We start from the raw sequence: 19,458 nt of genomic DNA, 5'->3' as shown, positions 1-19,458 counted from the left end.
TACGTCTTTCGGGACTTGTGGGAAGGAAACCGGAGCACCTGGAAGAAACCCATGCAGACACGGGGAGAATGTGCAGACTCCACACAGACAGTGACCCAAGCTGGGAATCGAACCTGGGACCCTGGAGCTGTGAAGCAGCAGTGCTGCCCACTGTGCTACCATGCTGGCCCTGTTGCGAATGCTGCATGCATTCAGATTGAGTACCTTTAATGCTACCTTATTATTTTGAACATCCAGCATTAACTGCTGGTGCACTCTCCTGCTTGCACACTCTGTCACTTCCTGCCACACTCTGATAACCATTTCCATTATTATTATCCTGCCCTCTTACCTTTTCCTCTCTCTTTAGTTTATCGCATCTTATCTCCCCATCCACCCTCTCTACTGCCCTAGTTATAAGACTTGCCAGAACACTGGTTCCAGCATGGTTGAGGTGAAGACTGTCCCAGCAATGCAGCTGGCACTTCTGCCAATGCTGATTGAATCTTCATCTAACCCTTTCTTTCCATTTGACCGCCTTGTTTGTGAACTTTGTGTGCAGCCATACCGGGGTCCAGTTTCCTGCCCTTCAGTTTTCCTTCTGCTTTCCATTGTTTATCTTCCTCATCCGCTTCCTTGCCCTTCTCCATGCCATCATGAACCCTCACCCTTCCACCCCCCACATTTGCACAGCCCTGCTTCCACATTGCCCCCCCTTGTCTTTGCCCCAGCAGAGTGATGAATAGTGTATCAGGAGCAGAGCAGATTATGGCTGAAGGTTGTTGCTCTCACCCTGAAATCTCTGGCGAACCGTGGGCTGCCTTGTGCACGCCACTCGTTAACAATTGGGTTTGACACTGACTTAAATTCCCACTGGTATGATGCAAGATTGAAAGGCCTGACGGGATGCTGGCGGGCAGCTGTTCTTTTAAAAAATATATATTTTATTAAAGTTTTTCGGTCAAAAAGAATTTTCCATTTTTACAACTTTGTAACAAAATGTACATTGACCGTTATTTAAACAATATATTAAACTAACAACAAGTGCAGAAAAAGAACAAGAAAAGAGAAATAATGATACTGAAAAAATAAATATAAACAACTAGGTTGGAAAGAAAAAAAAAAACCCAAACACCGAAAGAAACCCCCCCTCCCTCCCCCCTGGGTTGCTGCTGCTGTCTTTCCTGTTTTCCCTTATCGCTCTGCGAGATAGTCAAGGAACGGTTGCCACCGCCTGGTGAACCCTTGAGCCGAACCTCTTGGGGCGTATTTTATTTGCTCCAATTTTATAAACCCTGCCATGTCGTTTATCCAGGCCTCCACGCCCGGGGGTTTGGCTTCTTTCCACATAAGTAGAATCCTTCGCCGGGCTACTAGGGAGGCAAAGGCCAAAACATCGGCCTCTCTCGCCTCCTGCAACCCCAAATATAGCTAACCCCCAGCTCGGTTCGACCTGGACCCCCACCACCTTTGAGATCACTCTTGCCACACCCACCCAGAACCCATGCAATACCGGACATGACCAAGACATGTGAGTGTGGTTCGCCGGGCTTCCCGCGCACCTCCCGCACCTATCCTCCACTCCAAAAAATCTACTCAGCCTTGCTCCCGTCATATGCGCCCTGTGTAGAACCTTGAATTGGATCAGACTAAGCCTGGCATACGAGGACGAGGAATTTACCCTACTTAGGGCATCTGCCCACAGCCCCTCCTCAATCTCTTCCCCCAGCTCCTCCTCCCATTTACCCTTTAGCTCCTCTACCATCGTCTCCCCCTCGTCTCTCATTTCCCTGTATATATCGGACACTTTACCTTCACCGACCCATGCCCCCGAAATAACTCTGTCCTGTATCCCTTGCGCCGGGAGCTGCGGAAATTCCCTCACCTGTTGCCTCGCAAATGCCCTCACTTGCATATATCGGAAGGCATTCCCAGGTGGCAACCCGTATTTTTCTACCAATGCTCCCAAACTCGCGAACGTCCCGTCCAAGAACAAGTCCTTCAACTTCCCAATTCCTGCTCGCTGCCAAGATTGGAATCCCCCATCTATCCTCCCCGGGATGAACCTGTGATTGTTCTTTATCGGGTACCACACCGAGGCACCCGTCACTCCCCTATGTCGTCTCCACTGCCCCCAAATCTTCAAAGTCGCCCCCACTACTGGGTTTGTGGTGTATTTTTTCGGGGGGAACGGTAACGGTGCCGTCGCCAGTGCTTTTAAACTTGTTCCCTTACAGGACGCCATCTCCAGCCTTTTCCACGCCGCCCCTTCTTCTTCCCTCATCCACTTACATATCATGGACACGTTGGCAGCCCAATAATAGTCACTCGGACTCGGCAGTGCCAGTCCCCCTCTGTCCCTACTGCGCTGCAGGAACCCCCTCTTTACCCTCGGGGTCTTTCCAGCCCACACAAAGCTCATAATACTCCTGTCCACTTTCTTGAAAAAGGCCTTTGTAATCAGTATGGGGAGGCACTGAAACATGAAAAGAAACCTCGGGAGGACCACCATTTTAACCGCCTGTACTCTGCCCGCCAATGACAGGGGCACCATGCCCCACCTCTTAAAGTCCTCCTCCATCTGCTCTACCAGTCGCATCAAGTTAAGTTTATGCAAGGTTCCCCAGTTCCTGGCCACCTGGATCCCTAGATATCGAAAATCCCTTGCTACTCTCCTCAGCGGCAGACCGTCTATCCCCCTGCCCTGTTCCCCGGAGTGCATCACAAAAAGTTCACTCTTTCCCATATTCAATTTATATCCCGAGAACTCTCCAAACTCCCTGAGTGTCTGCATTATCTCTGGCATCCCCTCCACTGGGTCTGCCACATATAGCAGCAAATCATCCGCATATAATGACACCCGATGTTCCTCTCCTCCTCTGAGCACCCCCCTCCACTTCTTAGAGCCCCTCAGCGCTATGGCCAATGGCTCGATTGCCAACGCGAACAGTAACGGGGACAGGGGGCACCCCTGTCTTGTGCCCCTATGTAATCGGAAATAGTCGGATCGTTGCCTGTTTGTAACCACGCTTGCCACCGGGGCCCCGTACAGGAGCTGAACCCATCTGATGAACCCCTCTCCAAATCCAAATCTCTTCAGTACCTCCCACAGGTAGTCCCACTCCACTCTATCAAATGCCTTCTCTGCATCCATCGCCACCACTATCTCCGCCTCCCCCTCCGGTGGGGGCATCATCATCACCCTCAGCAACCTTCATATATTGGCATTCAATTGCCTCCCTTTAACAAACCCTGTCTGGTCGCCATGTACCACCCCTGGGACACAGTCCTCTATCCTTGTCGCCATCACTTTGGCTAGTAACTTGGCATCTACATTTAGGAGGGAGAAGGGCCTGTATGACCCGCACTGCAGCGGGTCTTTGTCTCGTTTCAGGATCAACGATATCGTCGCCTCCGACATTGTCGGGGGTAGTGTCCCCCTTTCCTTAGCCTCATTGAAGGTTCTCGTCAGGAGTGGAGCCAGTAGGTCCACATATTTCCTGTAAAATTCCACCGGGAACCCATCTGGTCCCGGGGCCTTTCCTGCCTGCATGTTCCCAATTCCTTTAATCACCTCCTCCACCTCAATCTGCCCTCCCAAACCTGCCACCTCCTGCTCCTCGACCCTCGGGAACTCCAGCTGGTCCAGGAAGTGTATCATTCCCTCTTTCCCCTCCGGGGGTTGGGACTTATACAGCCTCTCATAAAATGACTTAAACACCCCGTTCACCCTCCCCGCTCTCTGCTCCATCCTTCCCTCCCCGTCCCTAACTCCTCCGATCACACCCGCCGCCCCCCTCTTCCTAAGTTGTTGGGCCAGCAATCGGCTCGCCTTTTCCCCATATTCGTATTGTATTCCCTGTGCCTTCCTCCACTGCGTCTCCGCCTTACACGTGGTCAGCAGGTCAAACTCCGTCTGTAGTCTCCATCTTTCCCTGTATAGCCCTTCATCCGGGGCCTCCGCATATTGCCTATCCACCCTCAGAATCTCCCCAATCAGTCTCTCCCTTTCTTTACCCTCTTGTTTCCCCCTGTGGGCTCTTATGGAAATCAGCTCCCCACTAACCACCGCCTTCAGCGCCTCCCATACTACTCCCACCTGGACCGCTCCATCATCATTGACCTCTAGGTATCTTTCAATACATCCCCTCACCCTTCCACATACCCCCTCGTCCGCCAACAGTCCCATGTCTAATCTCCAAAGTGGGCGCTGCACCTTCTCTCCTAGATCCAGATCCACCCAATGTGGGGCGTGATCTGAAACGGCTATAGCCGAATATTCCGTTCCTACCACTTTCGGGATCAGCGCCCTTCCTAGGACAAAAAAGTCTATCCGGGAGTATACTTTATCGACGTGGGAGAAGAAGGAAAACTCTTTACTCCTCGGTCGAGCAAATCTCCAGGGATCTGCTCCTCCCATCTGCTCCATAAACCCCTTAAGCACCTTGGCCGCTGCCGGCCTCCTCCCGGTCCTAGATCTGGACCGGTCCAGCCCTGGGTCCAGCACCGTGTTGAAGTCCCCCTCCATTACCAAATTTCCCATCTCTACGTCCGGGATGCGCACCAACATACGCTTCATAAAACCCGCGTCATCCCAGTTCGGGGCATATACGTTCACCAGCACCACCGCCTCACCTTGCAATCTGCCACTCACCATCACGTACCTGCCCCCACTGTCCACCACTATGGTCTTAGCCTCAAACGATACCCGTTTCCCCACCAGTATTGCCACCTCTCTATTTTTTGTATATAAGCCTGAGTGGAATACCTGTCCCACCCATCCTTTCCTTAATCTGCCCTGATCCACCAATTTCAGGTGCGTCTCCTGAATCATAACCACATCCGCCTTCAGTCTCTTTAGGTGCGCAAATACCCTTGCCCTCTTAATCGGCCCATTCAGCCCTCTCACGTTCCACGTGATCAACCGGGGTGGGGGGCCCTTTACCCCCCCCCCCCATTGTCGACTAGCCATCCCCTTTTTTAAACCAGCTCCTCACCCTGGTCCCACGCAACCGTTTGTCCCCCAGACGGCGACCTCCCGTCCCGACCATCCCGTCCCGTATCAGCTCCCCCTTACCCTCAGCAACAGCAACCCAGTTAGTCCCCCCCCCCCCCCCCCCGCCGCTAGATTCCCTTCTAGCTTGATTGCTCCCCCCATATTGCTTCCGGGAGTCAGCAAACTCTGGCTGACCTCGGCTTCCCCCGTTTACCCTTGGCCTCCCTGCGTGTGAGGCCCCCTTCCTTCCTGCGCCCACTTTTCCCGCCGGAATTTCCATAGCGCGGGAAAAAAAAATGCGCTTCCCTCTCGGCCCCGCCCCTAGTGGCGCAGCTCCCTCTCCCCTTCCCTGTCCCCTTCCCCACCGGCGCCCACATTTCTTCGTGTCCCCCCCCTTAGGGGGGGTGGGGGGGGGGGAGAAAAAAATTCTCCCGTCTTACATTTTTACAGAAAACCCCTCCCCCCTCTCCCCCCTTTGCATTTCTTTGCCACCACCTCGCTACTTCTTTCCAAACATCAATTCCTCAAAACTAGTCCAACTTGAATAAATGTCCACGCCTCCTCTGCCGTCTCAAAGTAGTGGTGTTTGCTCTGGTGTGTAACCCACAGTCTTGCCGGCTGCAGCATTCCAAATGTTACTTTCGTCCTGTGGAGCACCGCCTTGCCCCGATTGAAACTCGCCCTCCTTCTCGCCACCTCCGCACTCCAATCTTGATATACGCGGATCACCGCATTCTCCCACCTGCTACTCCGTGTCTTCTTAGCCCATCTCAGGACCATCTCCCTGGCGCGGTGGAACCTCACCACTATTGCTCGCGGTATTTCCCCTGCCTTTGGTCTTCTCATGAGGACCCGGTATGCTCCCTCCACTTCCAGGGGGCCCGTCGGGGCCTCAGCTCCCATTAAAGTATGGAGCATCGTACTCACATACGCCCCAACAACCGCTCCCTCTGACCCTTTGGGAAGACTCAAAATCCTTAGATTCTTCCTCCTCGAGCTATTTTCCAGGGCTTCCAGCCTTTCTATGTACCTCTTATGTAGTGCCTCGTGCATCTCCGTCTTCACCACCAAGCCCTGTATCTCGTCTTCATTCTCGGCTGCCTTTGCCTTCACTCCACGGAGCTCCATCGCCTGGGTCTTTTGCGTCTCCTTCAATCCCTCAATCGCCAGCAACATCGGCGCCAGCACCTCCTTCTTGAGCTCCTCCACACATCGTCGGAGGAACTCCTGCTGTTCCGGGCCCCATACCATCTGGGCTCCCTCAGCCGCCATCTTGCTTCTCCCTTCTCTTCTCTGCCGTTGCTCCAGAGGATCCTCCGCAATCTGGCCACTACTATCGCTTCTTTCCATCCACACCCGGGGGGACTCCTTCCTTTGTCGCCTCACACTGGGTTTGGCCGTAAAAAATTTCCGTTGGGGCTCCCGATAAGAGCCCAAAAGTCCGTTGAAACGGGAGGTGCCAAAACGTGCGGCTTAGCTGGTCATTGCCGCAACCCGCGGCAGCTGTTTTGAGCATTCGTGAGATGCAAATTTCATTTGCGCCACCTGCCAGTGGGAAGAGCGACTTGTCATTAACCCACCAATGAGAGAATTGAAATGTGATTTAACACTGCTGAGTTTTCCGACTTCATGACTCGCCAGATTCATCTTGCCTACCCGCTGCATGCTGATCTTCCCCCTCAGGTGTACATAAAAGATTCCATGATGCTATTTCAAAGAAGAACCAAGGGAGTTGGCTCCAAAGTCCCCAATATTTATCCTTCAATCAACATCATTGTTTTTTAAAATCTGGTCATTATAAAGTTTGCTTTGCACAAATTAACTGTTGTTTTTCCGAGTACATAAGAACATACGAACTAGGAGCAGGAGTAGGCCATCTGGCCCCTCGAGCCTGCTCCACCATTCAATGAGATCATGGCTGATCTTTTGTGGACTCAGCTCCACTTTCCGGCCCGAACCCGATAACCCTTAATCCCTTTATTCTTCAAAAAAATATCTATCTTTATCTTAAAAACATTTAATGAAGGAGCCTCTACTGCTTCACTGGGCAAGGAATTCCATAGATTCACAACCCTTTGGGTGAAAAAGTTCCTCCTGAACTCAGTCCTAAATCTACTTCCCCTTATTTTGAGGCTGTGCCCCCTAGTTCTGCTTTTACCCACCAGTGGAAACAACCTGCCCGCATCTATCCTATCTATTCCCTTCATAATCTTATATGTTTCTATAAGATCCCCCCTCATCCTTCTAAATTCTAACGAGTACAGTCCCAGTCTACTCAACCTCTCCTCGTAATCCAACCCCTTCAGCTCTGGGATTAACCTAGTGAATCTCCTCTGCACACCCTCCAGTGCCAGTACGTCCTTTCTCAAGTAAGGAGACCAAAACTGAACACAATACTCCAGATGTGGCCTCACTAACACCTTATACAAGTGCAGCATAACCTCCCTTGTCTTAAACTCCATCCCTCTAGCAATGAAGGACAAACTTCCATTTGCCTTCTTAATCACCTGTTGCACCTGTAAACCAACTTTTTGCGACTCATGCACTAGCACACCCAGGTCTCTCTGCACAGCAGCATGTTTTAATATTTTATCATTTAAATAATAATCCCTTTTGCTATTATTCCTACCAAAATGGATAATCTCACATTTGTCAACATTGTATTCCATCTGCCAGACCCTAGCCCATTCACTTAGCCTATCCAAATCCCTCTGCAGACTTCCAGTATCCTCTGCACTTTTTGCTTTACCACTTATCTTGGTGTCGTATGCAAACTTGGACACATTGCCCTTGGTCCCCAACTCCAAATCATCTATGTAAATTGTGAACAGTTGTGGGCCCAACACTGATCCCTGAGGGACATCACTAGCTGACCAGAGAAATACTCGTTAATCCCCACTCTTTGCTTTCTATTAATTAACCAATCCTCTATCCATGCTACTACTTTCCCCTTAATGCCATGCATCTTTATCTTGTGCAACAACCTTTTGTGTGGCACTTTGTCAAAGGCTTTCTGGAAATCCAGATATACCACATCCATTGGCTCCCCGTTATCTACCGCACTGTTAATATCCTCAAACAATTCCACTAAATTAGTGAGGCACTGTTTTAAAGATTTTAAAAAGAGTTGCTCACTAAATTGACCTTGTGACTCGTGAAGAATTTGTGGCTTGCATATTCATATATGGGCTGAGAAGGAAAATGGTGATTTTCTAATACTTTCAACTTCAATCTTGCTTTTCCTAAAGATCTGTGTATCAGGATGCTGATATCTACTTGCTTGATGACCCCCTCAGTGCAGTTGATGCTGAAGTTGGGAGACACCTGTTTGAACAGTGAGTGGCTTCGGAAAACTAATTGTTTTGCAGAAAAGCAATTTAATCTCCCTGATTAATTTTTAGTTATTTTTAAATAAAGAACTTTAGATACATTTTTCTGAGTATATTCAGCTTTATAAAGCTTGTGGAAATAATTGGCCTTAATTTAAGAAACGATACATAAACTTTGACATTTTGATTACACAAATGTGATCCATGCTACCTTTTGTTCAGGGTATTGCTAAATTTGGTTTACAAATATTTAAATGACACTGTTACTGGAATTTTCCACAGGATCATTGAGGACCAAAAGCCCCTCCATTATCCTGATACACGAAACGGCTTTGGGGACTTTCTGGCCGAGACTTTGCAGGCCTTGTACCATCATCACATATTAGAATTTGTGCAAATTAAGAAGCTCTTTAACATAAATTTTATCTGTCAGCTTGATATGGTTTTAAAACACTTTGCCAGTTATGTGAGTTACTTTAGACTTCTGAAACATATATGTGAACATCTAAAGAATATTTTGAGGTTAAATTGAACGATACAGGGCCAGTGATTGTTGGAAAGTTGCATCATTATGATGCATCGAACTCAAAGGTGATCATCAAATTTAAAAAATCATTACAAATAATTCCAGCCGCAGCCGTATAGGAATAGAAGTAGGCCATTGGGTGACTTCAGCCCTTTTCATCATTCAGGGAGAATTCAGTCCACCGAGCCTGCTCTGCTATATAGTAAGATCATGACTGATTTGATTGTGGCTGTAACTCCACTTTCTTGCCTAGCCCCTGATTCCCTGTGGATCAAAAATCTATCCAACTGAGCCCTAAATATATTCAGTGACCACTGTTCTTTGTGAAAGAGAATTCCAAAGACACTGAGAGAATAAAGTTCTCCTCTTCTCCATCTTAATTGGGAAACCCCTTGGGCTGGAATCTCTGCTCCCCGCCGCCAAAATCGTGTTCGGCGACGGGACAGAGAATCCATTTTGGCTCCAAAATCTGGAGCGGCGCCGATTTTTTAATTCTCCGCCCTCTGAAAGCGGTGTACTCTAGCCCGGCGATGCTCCGTCCCCGACAGGCCGAGTTCCCGATGGTGTCTGTTACGTGTGCTCACACCGTTCGTGCACTCGGCGTAGCGGCTGCGGACTCAGTCCGGGGCCGCCACAGTCGGGGAGGGCCGGGTCACAGGCTTCATTCGGGGCTGGGGGCACTGGGCGGACTGTCCGGGGTGCGCAAGCGGCCAAAGTGGGGCACTACTTTGAGTCCGCCATGGAGGGCGGCGTGGCCTTTGCAAGCTGCCGCCATGCGCCTACGCGGTCTCGGAACCAGAAGGGTTGAGGGCCGTATCGGCAGCTAGAGCTGCGAGCTCTACACTGCCTCCCTGCTAATCCCCAGCAAAACGGGGATTTGGTGGTCGTTTTACGGCAGTTTTCTTGGCGTAAAAGACCACCGTTTTCACACCGGCGTGGGGACTTAGTCTCCAAAACAGAGAATCCAGCCCCATATCTTTAAACTGTGCCCCGAGCTCTAGATTATCCCATGAGGGGAAACATGCTTTCCACATCCACCCTACCAAGCTTCCTCAGAACTTTACATGTTTCTATACGATCATTCCTCTTTCTTCTTTCTTTTTAATTGTTTTTATTGAATTATCATTGGCAAGTAAAGTTGTATTTTTACAATTTTCCATCGGGGAGTGGGGGTGTTGTCTCTGCCCCCCCCCCCCCCCCCCACCACCACCTCAAAATCCCTCACTCTATTGGCTGCTGGCTACGAACAGGTCTTGGAACAAGTTGGTGAATGGCTTCCACATCTTGTGGAAGTCCTCTTCCCACCCACGGATGGTGATTTTTTTATTTTCCCCAGTTGGAGGAATTCTGTCAGATCTGACAGCCATTCTGAAGCTTTGGTTGATGCTGCCTATCGCCAGCCAAGCAGGATTCGTCAGTGGACGATTAGGGAGACAAAGGCTAAGGCGTGACCCTCCTTCCATGAAGAATTCTGTCTGGTCTGAGACCCAGAAGGCCAACACTTTTGTGTATGGCTCCACCCCCACAACCTTGGACATTGCCCCAAAGAAGGTTGTCTGGAATACGACAAGTCTTGAGCAGGCCCAAAACATGGTTGGCTGGGCCACTCTGGCACCGTGCACATTTGTCCTCCACCTCCGGGTAGAACCTGCTCATTCGTGCTATGGTTAGGTGTGTTCTGTGCACCACTTTCAGCTGCATTAGGCTCATGCCTTGCTCATGGGGAGGTGGAGTTTGCCCTTTTCAGTGCTTCGGTCCAGAGTCCCCACCCTATTTCTACCCCTAGTTCTTCCTCCCATTTTTACCTTGTTTCTTCCAGCAGGGAGCATGCCTCCTCCAACAGTCACAAATACAGGTCCCCACAGTTCCCCCATACAGGTCCCCACAGTTCCCCCTCCCTAACTCGCATGCTTCCAAAAACCCATCTACCAGTGAGTGCCCCGGCATCCGTGGATACTTTGTTGTTTCCCTATGGAGGAAGTTTTTGATCTGTATGTATCGTAGCTCATTTCCTTTGGGCAGTTGAGACCTCTCCGTCAGTTCTTCTAACGTCGATAGCCTCTGTGCAGCTTGAAGTATTTGGAGTGGTGGTGTTAATCCACACGCTCGCCATGGAGCTTTGTATAAAAGTTTCACCCATGCAGTGAACCCTAATCCAAGACAAACTGCTCCAGTACCTCTATGAATTATTCCAGCAGTCGATTTCAGCGGGAGCGGAGCTGGTTAGTCAATTTCAGCGGGAGCAGTGCGGAAGTGATTTCTGGGAGGTAAGTCTCTCCTTTAAAAACACTTGTCTTTGCAGGGGCAGGCCAGTCGATTTCAGCGGGAGCGGAGCTGGTTAGTCAATTTCAGCGGGAGCAGTGCGGAAGTGATTTCTGGGAGGTAAGTCTCTCCTTTAAAAACACTTACCTGGTCCCGTTTTCGGTCCCTCTTTGCTGGTTTTTTTTTTTAAATTTTAGTGTTTAAGGCGGGAACAGGAAGTTCGACCCGCGGACTTCTGGGAAGACCCTCACCAATAAATTCTAGTGGAGAGGAAACCCGAGACACTACACGTGTAGTGTCTCCCACCCGCCCTCCTCCTCTAACCTAATAATAAAACCCATTGGTGTGAGGTAAGTACCATATTTTATTATTATTATTTTTTTTTAAAAAAAATTTAATTTAGTTGTTAGCCAGATCTTGGTAGAAAGTTAGAGGGATGGCAGGGAAGGGAGTGCAATGTTCCTCCTACAGGATGTTTGAGGTGAGGGATGCCGTTAGTGTCCCTGCTGATTTTACCTGCAGGAAGTGCTGCCATCTCCAGCTCCTCCAAGACCGAGTTAGGGAACTGGAGCTGGAGTTGGAAGAACTTCGGATCATTCGGGAGGCAGAGGGGGTCATAGATAGCAGCTTCAGGGAATTAGTTACACCAAAGATTGGAGATAGATGGGTAACTGTAAGAGGGACTGGGAAAAAGCAGTCAGTGCAGGGATCCCCTGCGGCCGTTCCCCTGAGAAACAAGTATACCGCTTTGGAAACTTGTGGGGGGGGGAACTTACCAGGGGTAAGCCATGGGGTACGGGCCTCTGGCACGGAGTCTGTCCCTGTTGCTCAGAAGGGAAGGGAGGAGAGGAGCAGAGCATTAGTAATTGGGGACTCGATAGTCAGGGGCACAGATAGGAGATTTTGTGGGAGCGTGAGAGACTCACGTTTAGTATGTTGCCTCCCAGGTGCAAGGGTACGTGATGTCTCGGATCGTGTTTTCCGGGTCCTTAGGGGGGAGGGGGAGCAGCCCCAAGTCGTGGTCCACATTGGCACTAACGACATAGGTAGGAAAGGGGACAAGGATGTCAGGCAGACTTTCAGGGAGCTAGGATGGAAGCTCAGAACTAGAACAAACAGAGCTGTTATCTCTGGGTTGTTGCCCGTGCCACGTGATAATGAGATGAGGAATAGGGAGAGAGCAATTAAACACGTGGGTACAGGGATGGTGCAGGCGGGAGGGATTCAGATTTCTGGATAACTGGGGATCTTTCTGGGGAAGGTGGGACCTCTACAGACAGGATGGTCTACATCTGAATCTGAGGGGCACAAATATCCTGGGGGGGAGATTTGTTAGTGCTCTTTGGGGGGTTTAAACTAATGCAGCAGGGGCATGGGAACCTGGATTGTAGTTTTAGGGTAAGGGAGAATGAGAGTATAGAGGTCAGGAGCTCAGATTTGACGTCGCAGGAGGGGGCCAGTGTTCAGGTAGGTGGTTTGAAGTGTGTCTACATCAATGCCAGGAGTATACGAAATAAGGTAGGGGAACTGGCAGCATGGGTTGGTACCTGGGACTTCAATGTTGTGGCCATTTAGGAGACATGGATAGAGCAGGGACAGGAATGGATGTTGCAGTTTCCGGGGTTTAGGTGTTTTAGTAAGCTCAGAGAAGGAGGCAAAAGAGGGGGAGGTGTGGCGCTGCTAGTCAAGAGCAGTATTACAGTGGCGGAGAGGATGCTAGATGGGGACTCATCTTCCGAGGTAGTATGGGCTGAGGTTAGAAACATGAAAGGAGAGGTCACACTGTTGGGAGTCTTCTATCGGCCTCCAAATAGTTCTAGGGATGTAGAGGAAAGGATGGCGAGGATGATCCTGGATAAGAGCGAAAGTAACAGGGTAGTTATCATGGGAGAATTTAACTTTCCAAATATTGACTGGAAAAGATATAGTTTAAGTACATTAGATGTGTCGTTTTTTGTACAGTGTGTGCAGGAGGGTTTCCTGACACAATATGTTGACTGGCCAACAAGAGGCGAGGCCACGTTGGATTTGGTTTTGGGTAATGAACCAGGCCAGGTGTTGGATTTGGAGGTAGGAGAGCACTTTGGGGACAGTGACCACGATTCGGTGACGTTTACGTTAATGGTGGAAAGGGATAAGTATACACCGCAGGGCAAAAGTTATAGCTGGGGGAAGGGCAATTATGATGCCATTAGACGTGACTTGGGGGGGATAAGGTGGAGAAGTAGGCTGCAAGTGTTGGGCACACTGGATAAGTGGAGCTTGTTCAAGGATCAGCTACTGCGTGTTCTTGATAAGTATGTACCGGTCAGGCAGGGAGGAAGGCGTCGAGCGAGGGAACCGTGGTTTACCAAAGAAGTGGAATCTCTTGTTAAGAGGAAGAAGGAGGCCTATGTGAAGATGAGGTGTGAAGTTTCAGTTGGGGCGATGGATAGTTACAAGGCAGCGAGGAAGGATCTAAAGAGAGAGCTAAGACGAGCAAGGAGGGGACATGAGAAGCATTTGGCAGGTAGGATCAAGGAAAACCCAAAAGCTTTCAAGAGGTATGTCAGGAATAAGCAAATGACTAGGGAAAGAGTAGGACCAGTCAAGGACAGGGATGGGAAGTTGTGTGTGGAATCTGAAGAGATAGGCGAGATACTAAATGAATATTTATCGTCAGTATTCACTCAGGAAAAAGATAATGTTGTGGAGGAGAATGCTGAGCCCCAGGCTAATAGAATAGATGGCATTGAGGTACGTAGGGAAGAGGTGTTGGCAATTCTGGACAGGCTGAAAATAGATAAGTCCCCGGGACCTGATGGGATTTATCCTAGGATTCTCTGGGAGGCCAGGGAAGAGATTGCTGGACCTTTGGCTTTGATTTTTATGTCATCATTGGCTACAGGAATAGTGCCAGAGGACTGGAGGATAGCAAATGTGGTCCCTTTGTTCAAAAAGGGGAGTAGAGACAACCCCGGCAACTATAGACCAGTGAGCCTCACGTCTGTAGTGGGTAAAGTCTTGGAGGGGATTATAAGAGACAAGATTTATAATCATCTAGATAGGAATAATATGATCAGGGATAGTCAGCATGGCTTTGTGAAGGGTAGGTCATGCCTCACAAACCTTATCGAGTTCTTTGAGAAGGTGACTGAACAGGTAGACGAGGGTAGAGCAGTTGATGTGGCGTATATGGATTTCAGCAAAGCGTTTGATAAGGTTCCCCACGGTAGGCTATTGCAGAAAATACGGAGGCTGGGGATTGAGGGTGATTTAGAGATGTGGATCAGAAATTGGCTAGCTGAAAGAAGACAGAGGGTGGTGGTTGATGGGAAATGTTCAGAATGGAGTTCAGTTACAAGTGGAGTACCACAAGGATCTGTTCTGGGGCCGTTGCTGTTTGTCATTTTTATCAATGACCTAGAGGAAGGCGCAGAAGGGTGGGTGAGTAAATTTGCAGACGATACTAAAGTCGGTGGTGTTGTCGATAGTGTGGAAGGATGTAGCAGGTTACAGAGGGATATAGATAAGCTGCAGAGCTGGGCTGAGAGGTGGCAAATGGAGTTTAATGTAGAGAAGTGTGAGGTGATTCACTTTGGAAGGAATAACAGGAATGCAGAATATTTGGCTAATGGTAAAGTTCTTGGAAGTGTGGATGAGCAGAGGGATCTAGGTGTCCATGTACATAGATCCCTGAAAGTTGCCACCCAGGTTGATAGGGTTGTGAAGAAGGCCTATGGAGTGTTGGCCTTTATTGGTAGAGGGATTGAGTTCCGGAGTCAGGAGGTCATGTTGCAGCTGTACAGAACTCTGGTACGGCCGCATTTGGAGTATTGCGTACAGTTCTGGTCACCGCATTATAGGAAGGACGTGGAGGCTTTGGAGCGGGTGCAGAGGAGATTTCCCAGGATGTTGCCTGGTATGGAGGGAAAATCTTATGAGGAAAGACTGGTGGACTTGAGGTTGTTTTCGTTGGAGAGAAGAAGGTTAAGAGGAGACTTAATAGAGGCATACAAAATGATCAGGGTGTTGGATAGGATGGACAGTGAGAGCCTTCTCCCGTGGATGGAAATGGCTGGCATGAGGGAACATAGCTTTAAACTGAGGGGTAATAGATATAGGACAGAGGTCAGAGGTAGGTTCTTTACGCAAAGAGTAGTGAGGCCGTGGAATGCCCTACCTGCTACAGTAGTGAACTCGCCAACATTGAGGGCATTTAAAAGTTTATTGGATCAACATATGGATGATAATGGCATAGTGTAGGTTAGATGGCTTTTGTTTCGGTGCAACATTGAGGGCTGAAGGGCCTGTACTGTGCTGTATTGTTCTATGTTCTATGTTCTATGTAATTACTTCTGCTTGATTCAGGCAGCACTGTGACACAGTGTTAACACTGCTGCCTCATAGCACCAGGGACCCAGGTTCGATTCCTACCTCAGATGATGGTGTGGAGTTTACACTTTCTCCTCGTGTCTGAGTGGGTTTCCTCTGGGTGCTCCGATTTCCTCCCAAAGGCCAAAGATGTGCAGATTAGGTGAATTGACCATGCTAATATTGCCAAAAACGTAGGTGGGGTTAGGGTGATATGAGCAGAGGATTGGGCCTAGGTAGGGTGCTCTATCGGAGCAAGGGCCAGTGCAGACTCTGCGGGCCGAATGGTCTCCTTTGGCACTGTAGGTATTCTGTGATACATGATTCTTTCAAAGGCCTTTTATGCGTCCAGGGAGATGATCACTTAGAACATAGAACGATACAGCGCAGTACAGGCCCTTCGGCCCACGATGTTGCACCAAAACAAAAGCCATCTAACCTACACTATGCCATTATCATCCATATGCTTATCCAATAAACTTTTAAATGCCCTCAATGTTGGCGAGTTCACTACTGTTGCAGGTAGGGCATTCCACGGCCTCACCACTCTTTGCGTAAAGAACCTACCTCTGACCTCTGTCCTATATCTCTTACCCCTCAGTTTAAAGCTATGTCCCCTCATGCCAGCCATTTCCATCCGCGGGAGAAGGCTCTCACTGTCCACCCTATCTAACCCCCTGATCATTTTGTATGCCTCTATTAAGTCTCCTCTTAACCTTCTTCTCTCCAACGAAAACAACCTCAAGTCCATCAGCCTTTCCTCATAAGATTTTCCCTCCATACCAGGCAACATCCTGGGAAATCTCCTCTGCACCCGCTCCAAAGCCTCCACGTCCTTCCTATAATGCGGTGACCAGAACTGTACGCAATACTCCAAATGCGGCCGTACCAGAGTTTTGAACAGTTGCAACATGACCTCCTGACTCCGGCACTCAATCCCTCTACCAATAAAGGCCAACACTCCATAGGCCTTCTTCACAACCCTATCAACCTGGGTGGCAACTTTCAGGGATCTATGTACATGGACACCTAGATCCCTCTGCTCATCCACACTTCCAAGAACTTTACCATTAGCCAAATATTCTGCATTCCTGTTATTCCTTCCAAAGTGAATCACCTCACACTTCTCTACATTAAACTCCATTTGCCACCTCTCAGCCCAGCTCTGCAGCTTATCTATGTCCCTCTGTAACCTGCTACATCCTTCCACACTGTCGACAACACCACCGACTTTAGTGTCGTCTGCAAATTTACTCACCCACCCTTCTGCGCCTTCCTTAAGGTCATTGATAAAAATGACAAACAGCAACGGCCCCAGAACAGATCCTTGTGGTACGCCACTTGTAACTGAACTCCATTCTGAACATTTCCCATCAACCACCACCCTCTGTCTTCTTTCAGCTAGCCAATTTCTAATCCACATCTCTAAATCACCCTCAATCCCCAGCCTCCGTATTTTCTGCAATAGCCTACCGTGGGGAACCTTATCAAACGCTTTACTGAAATCCATATACACCACATCAACTGCTCTACCCTCGTCTACCTGTTCAGTCACCTTCTCAAAGAACTCGATAAGGTTTGTGAGGCATGACCTACCCTTTACAAAGCCATGCTGACTATCCCTGATCATATTATTCCTATCTAGATGATTATAAATCTTGTCTCTTATAATCCCCTCCAAGACTTTACCCACTATAGACGTGAGGCTCACCGGTCTATAGTTGCCGGGGTTGTCTCTGCTCCCCTTTTTGAACAAAGGGACCACATTTGCTATCCTCCAGTCCTCTGGCACTATTCATGTAGCCAATGATGACATAAAAATCAAAGCCAAAGGTCCAGCAATCTCTTCCCTGGCCTCCCAGAGAATCCTAGGATAAATCCCATCAGGCCCCGGGAACTTATCTATTTTCAGCCTGTCCAGAATTGCCAACACCTCTTCCCTACGTACCTCAATGCCATCTATTCTAATAGCCTGGGTCTTAGCATTCTCCTCCACAACATTATCTTTTTCCTGAGTGAATACTGACAAAAAATATTCATTTAGTATCTCGCCTATCTCTTCAGACTCCACACACAACTTCCCATCCCTGTCCTTGACTGGTCCTACTCTTACCCTAGTCATTCGCTTATTCCTGACATACCTATAGAAAGCTTTTGGGTTTTCCGTGATCCTACCTGCCACATACTTCTCATGTCCCCTCCTTGCTCGTCTTAGCTCTCTCTTTAGATCCTTCCTCGCTACCTTGTAACTATCCATCGCCCCAACTGAAATTTCACACCTCATTTTCACATAGGCCTCCTTCTTCCTCTTAACAAGAGATTCCACTTCTTTGGTAAACCACGGTTCCCTCGCTCTGAGCCTTCCTCCCTGCCTGACCGGTACGTACTTATCAAGAACACGCAGTAGCTGATCCTTGAACAAGCTCCACTTATCCAGTGTGCCCAACACTTGCAGTCTACTTCTCCAACCTATCCCCCCCAAGTCACGTCTAATGGCATCATAATTGCCCTTCCCCCAGCTATACCTCTTGCCCTGCGGTGTATACTTATCCCTTTCCCTCACTAACGTAAACGTCACCGAATTGTGGTCACTGTCCCCAAAGTGCTCTCCTACCTCCAAATCCATCACCTGGCCAGGTTCATTACCCAAAACCAAATCCGACGTGGCCTCTCCTCTTGTTGGCCTGTCAACATATTGTGTCAGGAAACCCTCCTGCACACACTGTACAAAAAACGACACATCTAATGCACTCGAACTATATATTTTCCAGTCAATATTTGGAAAGTTAAAGTCTCCCATAATAACTACCCTGTTACTTTTGCTCTTATCCAGGATCATCCTCGCCATCCTTTCCTCTACATCCCTAGAACTATTTGGAGGCCTATAGAAAACTCCCAACAGGGTGACCTCTCCTTTCCTGTTTCTAACCTCAGCCCATACTACCTTGGAAGATGAGTCCCCATCTAGCATCCTCTCTGCCACCGTAATACTGCTCTTGACTAGCAGCGCCACACCTCCCCCTCTTTTGCCTCCTACTCTGAGCTTACTAAAACATCTAAACCCCGGAACCTGCAACATCCATTCCTGTCCCTGCTCTATCCATGTCTCCGAAATGGCCACCACATCGAAGTCCCAGGTACCAACCCATGCTGCCAGTTCCCCTACCTTATTTCGTATACTCCTGGCATTGAAGTAGACACACTTCAAACCACCTACCTGAACACTGGCCCCCGCCTGCGACGTCAAATTTGTGCTCCTGACCGCTATACTCTCATTCTCCCGTACCCTAAAACTACAATCCAGGTTCCCATGCCCCTGCTGCATTAGTTTAAACCCCCCCAGAGAGCACTAACAAATCTCCCCCCCAGGATATTTGTGCCCCTCAGGTTCAGATGTAGACCATCCTGTCTGTAGAGGTCCCACCTTCCCCAGAAAGAGCCCCAGTTATCCAGAAATCTGAATCCCTCCCGCCTGCACCATCCCTGTAGCCACGTGTTTAATTGCTCTCTCTCCCTATTCCTCATCTCACTATCACGTGGCACGGGCAACAACCCAGAGATAACAACTCTGTTTGTTCTCGTTCTGAGCTTCCATCCTAGCTCCCTGAAAGCCTGCCTGACATCCTTATCCCCTTTCCTACCTATGTCGTTAGTGCCAATGTGAACCACGACTTGGGGCTGCTCCCCCTCCCCCTTAAGGACCCGGAAAACACGATCCGAGACATCACGTACCCTTGCACCTGGGAGGCAACATCTGGTGTTTCTCATTCTGGTGTTCTCTTCCCGAATGGGGTCATTATCGCGTTCAGCGGACGCCTGGGGCGCGATTCTCCGAGCGCCGTGCCGGGCCGGATAATCGCCGCAACCGTGCCACGATGCCCTGACCCCGGCACGCGATTCTCCGAGGTGCGGCCGGCGTGCTTGACGTGGCGCCGTCCGCGAGCCACTGGAATTCTCCGGCCCAGATGAGCCGAGCCGCAGCGCTTATACGACAGAGTCCTGCCGGCGCCGTT

General features: G+C 49.3%; 1 protein-coding gene across 3 annotated transcripts in view; it reads left to right on the top strand.

Annotated features, from left to right (window-relative positions):
* The window catches only part of abcc4 (ATP binding cassette subfamily C member 4 (PEL blood group)), a 742,685-nt gene that overhangs the window by 297,150 nt on the left and 426,077 nt on the right, over nt 1-19,458 (top strand). For 2 of the 3 annotated variants that reach the window (XM_072476236.1, XM_072476238.1), the window contains one exon: nt 8,224-8,310. The exons of the other annotated variant lie outside the window; for it this stretch is intronic. In XM_072476236.1, the coding sequence (XP_072332337.1) occupies nt 8,224-8,310 (87 nt within the window). The remainder of the gene's footprint in view (nt 1-8,223; nt 8,311-19,458) is intronic. 3 annotated transcript variants of the gene reach the window in all.

This window comes from Scyliorhinus torazame, chromosome 15, assembly GCF_047496885.1.
Source record: "Scyliorhinus torazame isolate Kashiwa2021f chromosome 15, sScyTor2.1, whole genome shotgun sequence".
NCBI classification, from domain to species: domain Eukaryota; kingdom Metazoa; phylum Chordata; class Chondrichthyes; order Carcharhiniformes; family Scyliorhinidae; genus Scyliorhinus; species Scyliorhinus torazame.
Note: the sequence above shows the minus strand (reverse complement) of the source record. Positions and strands in the feature narration are given on the sequence as shown.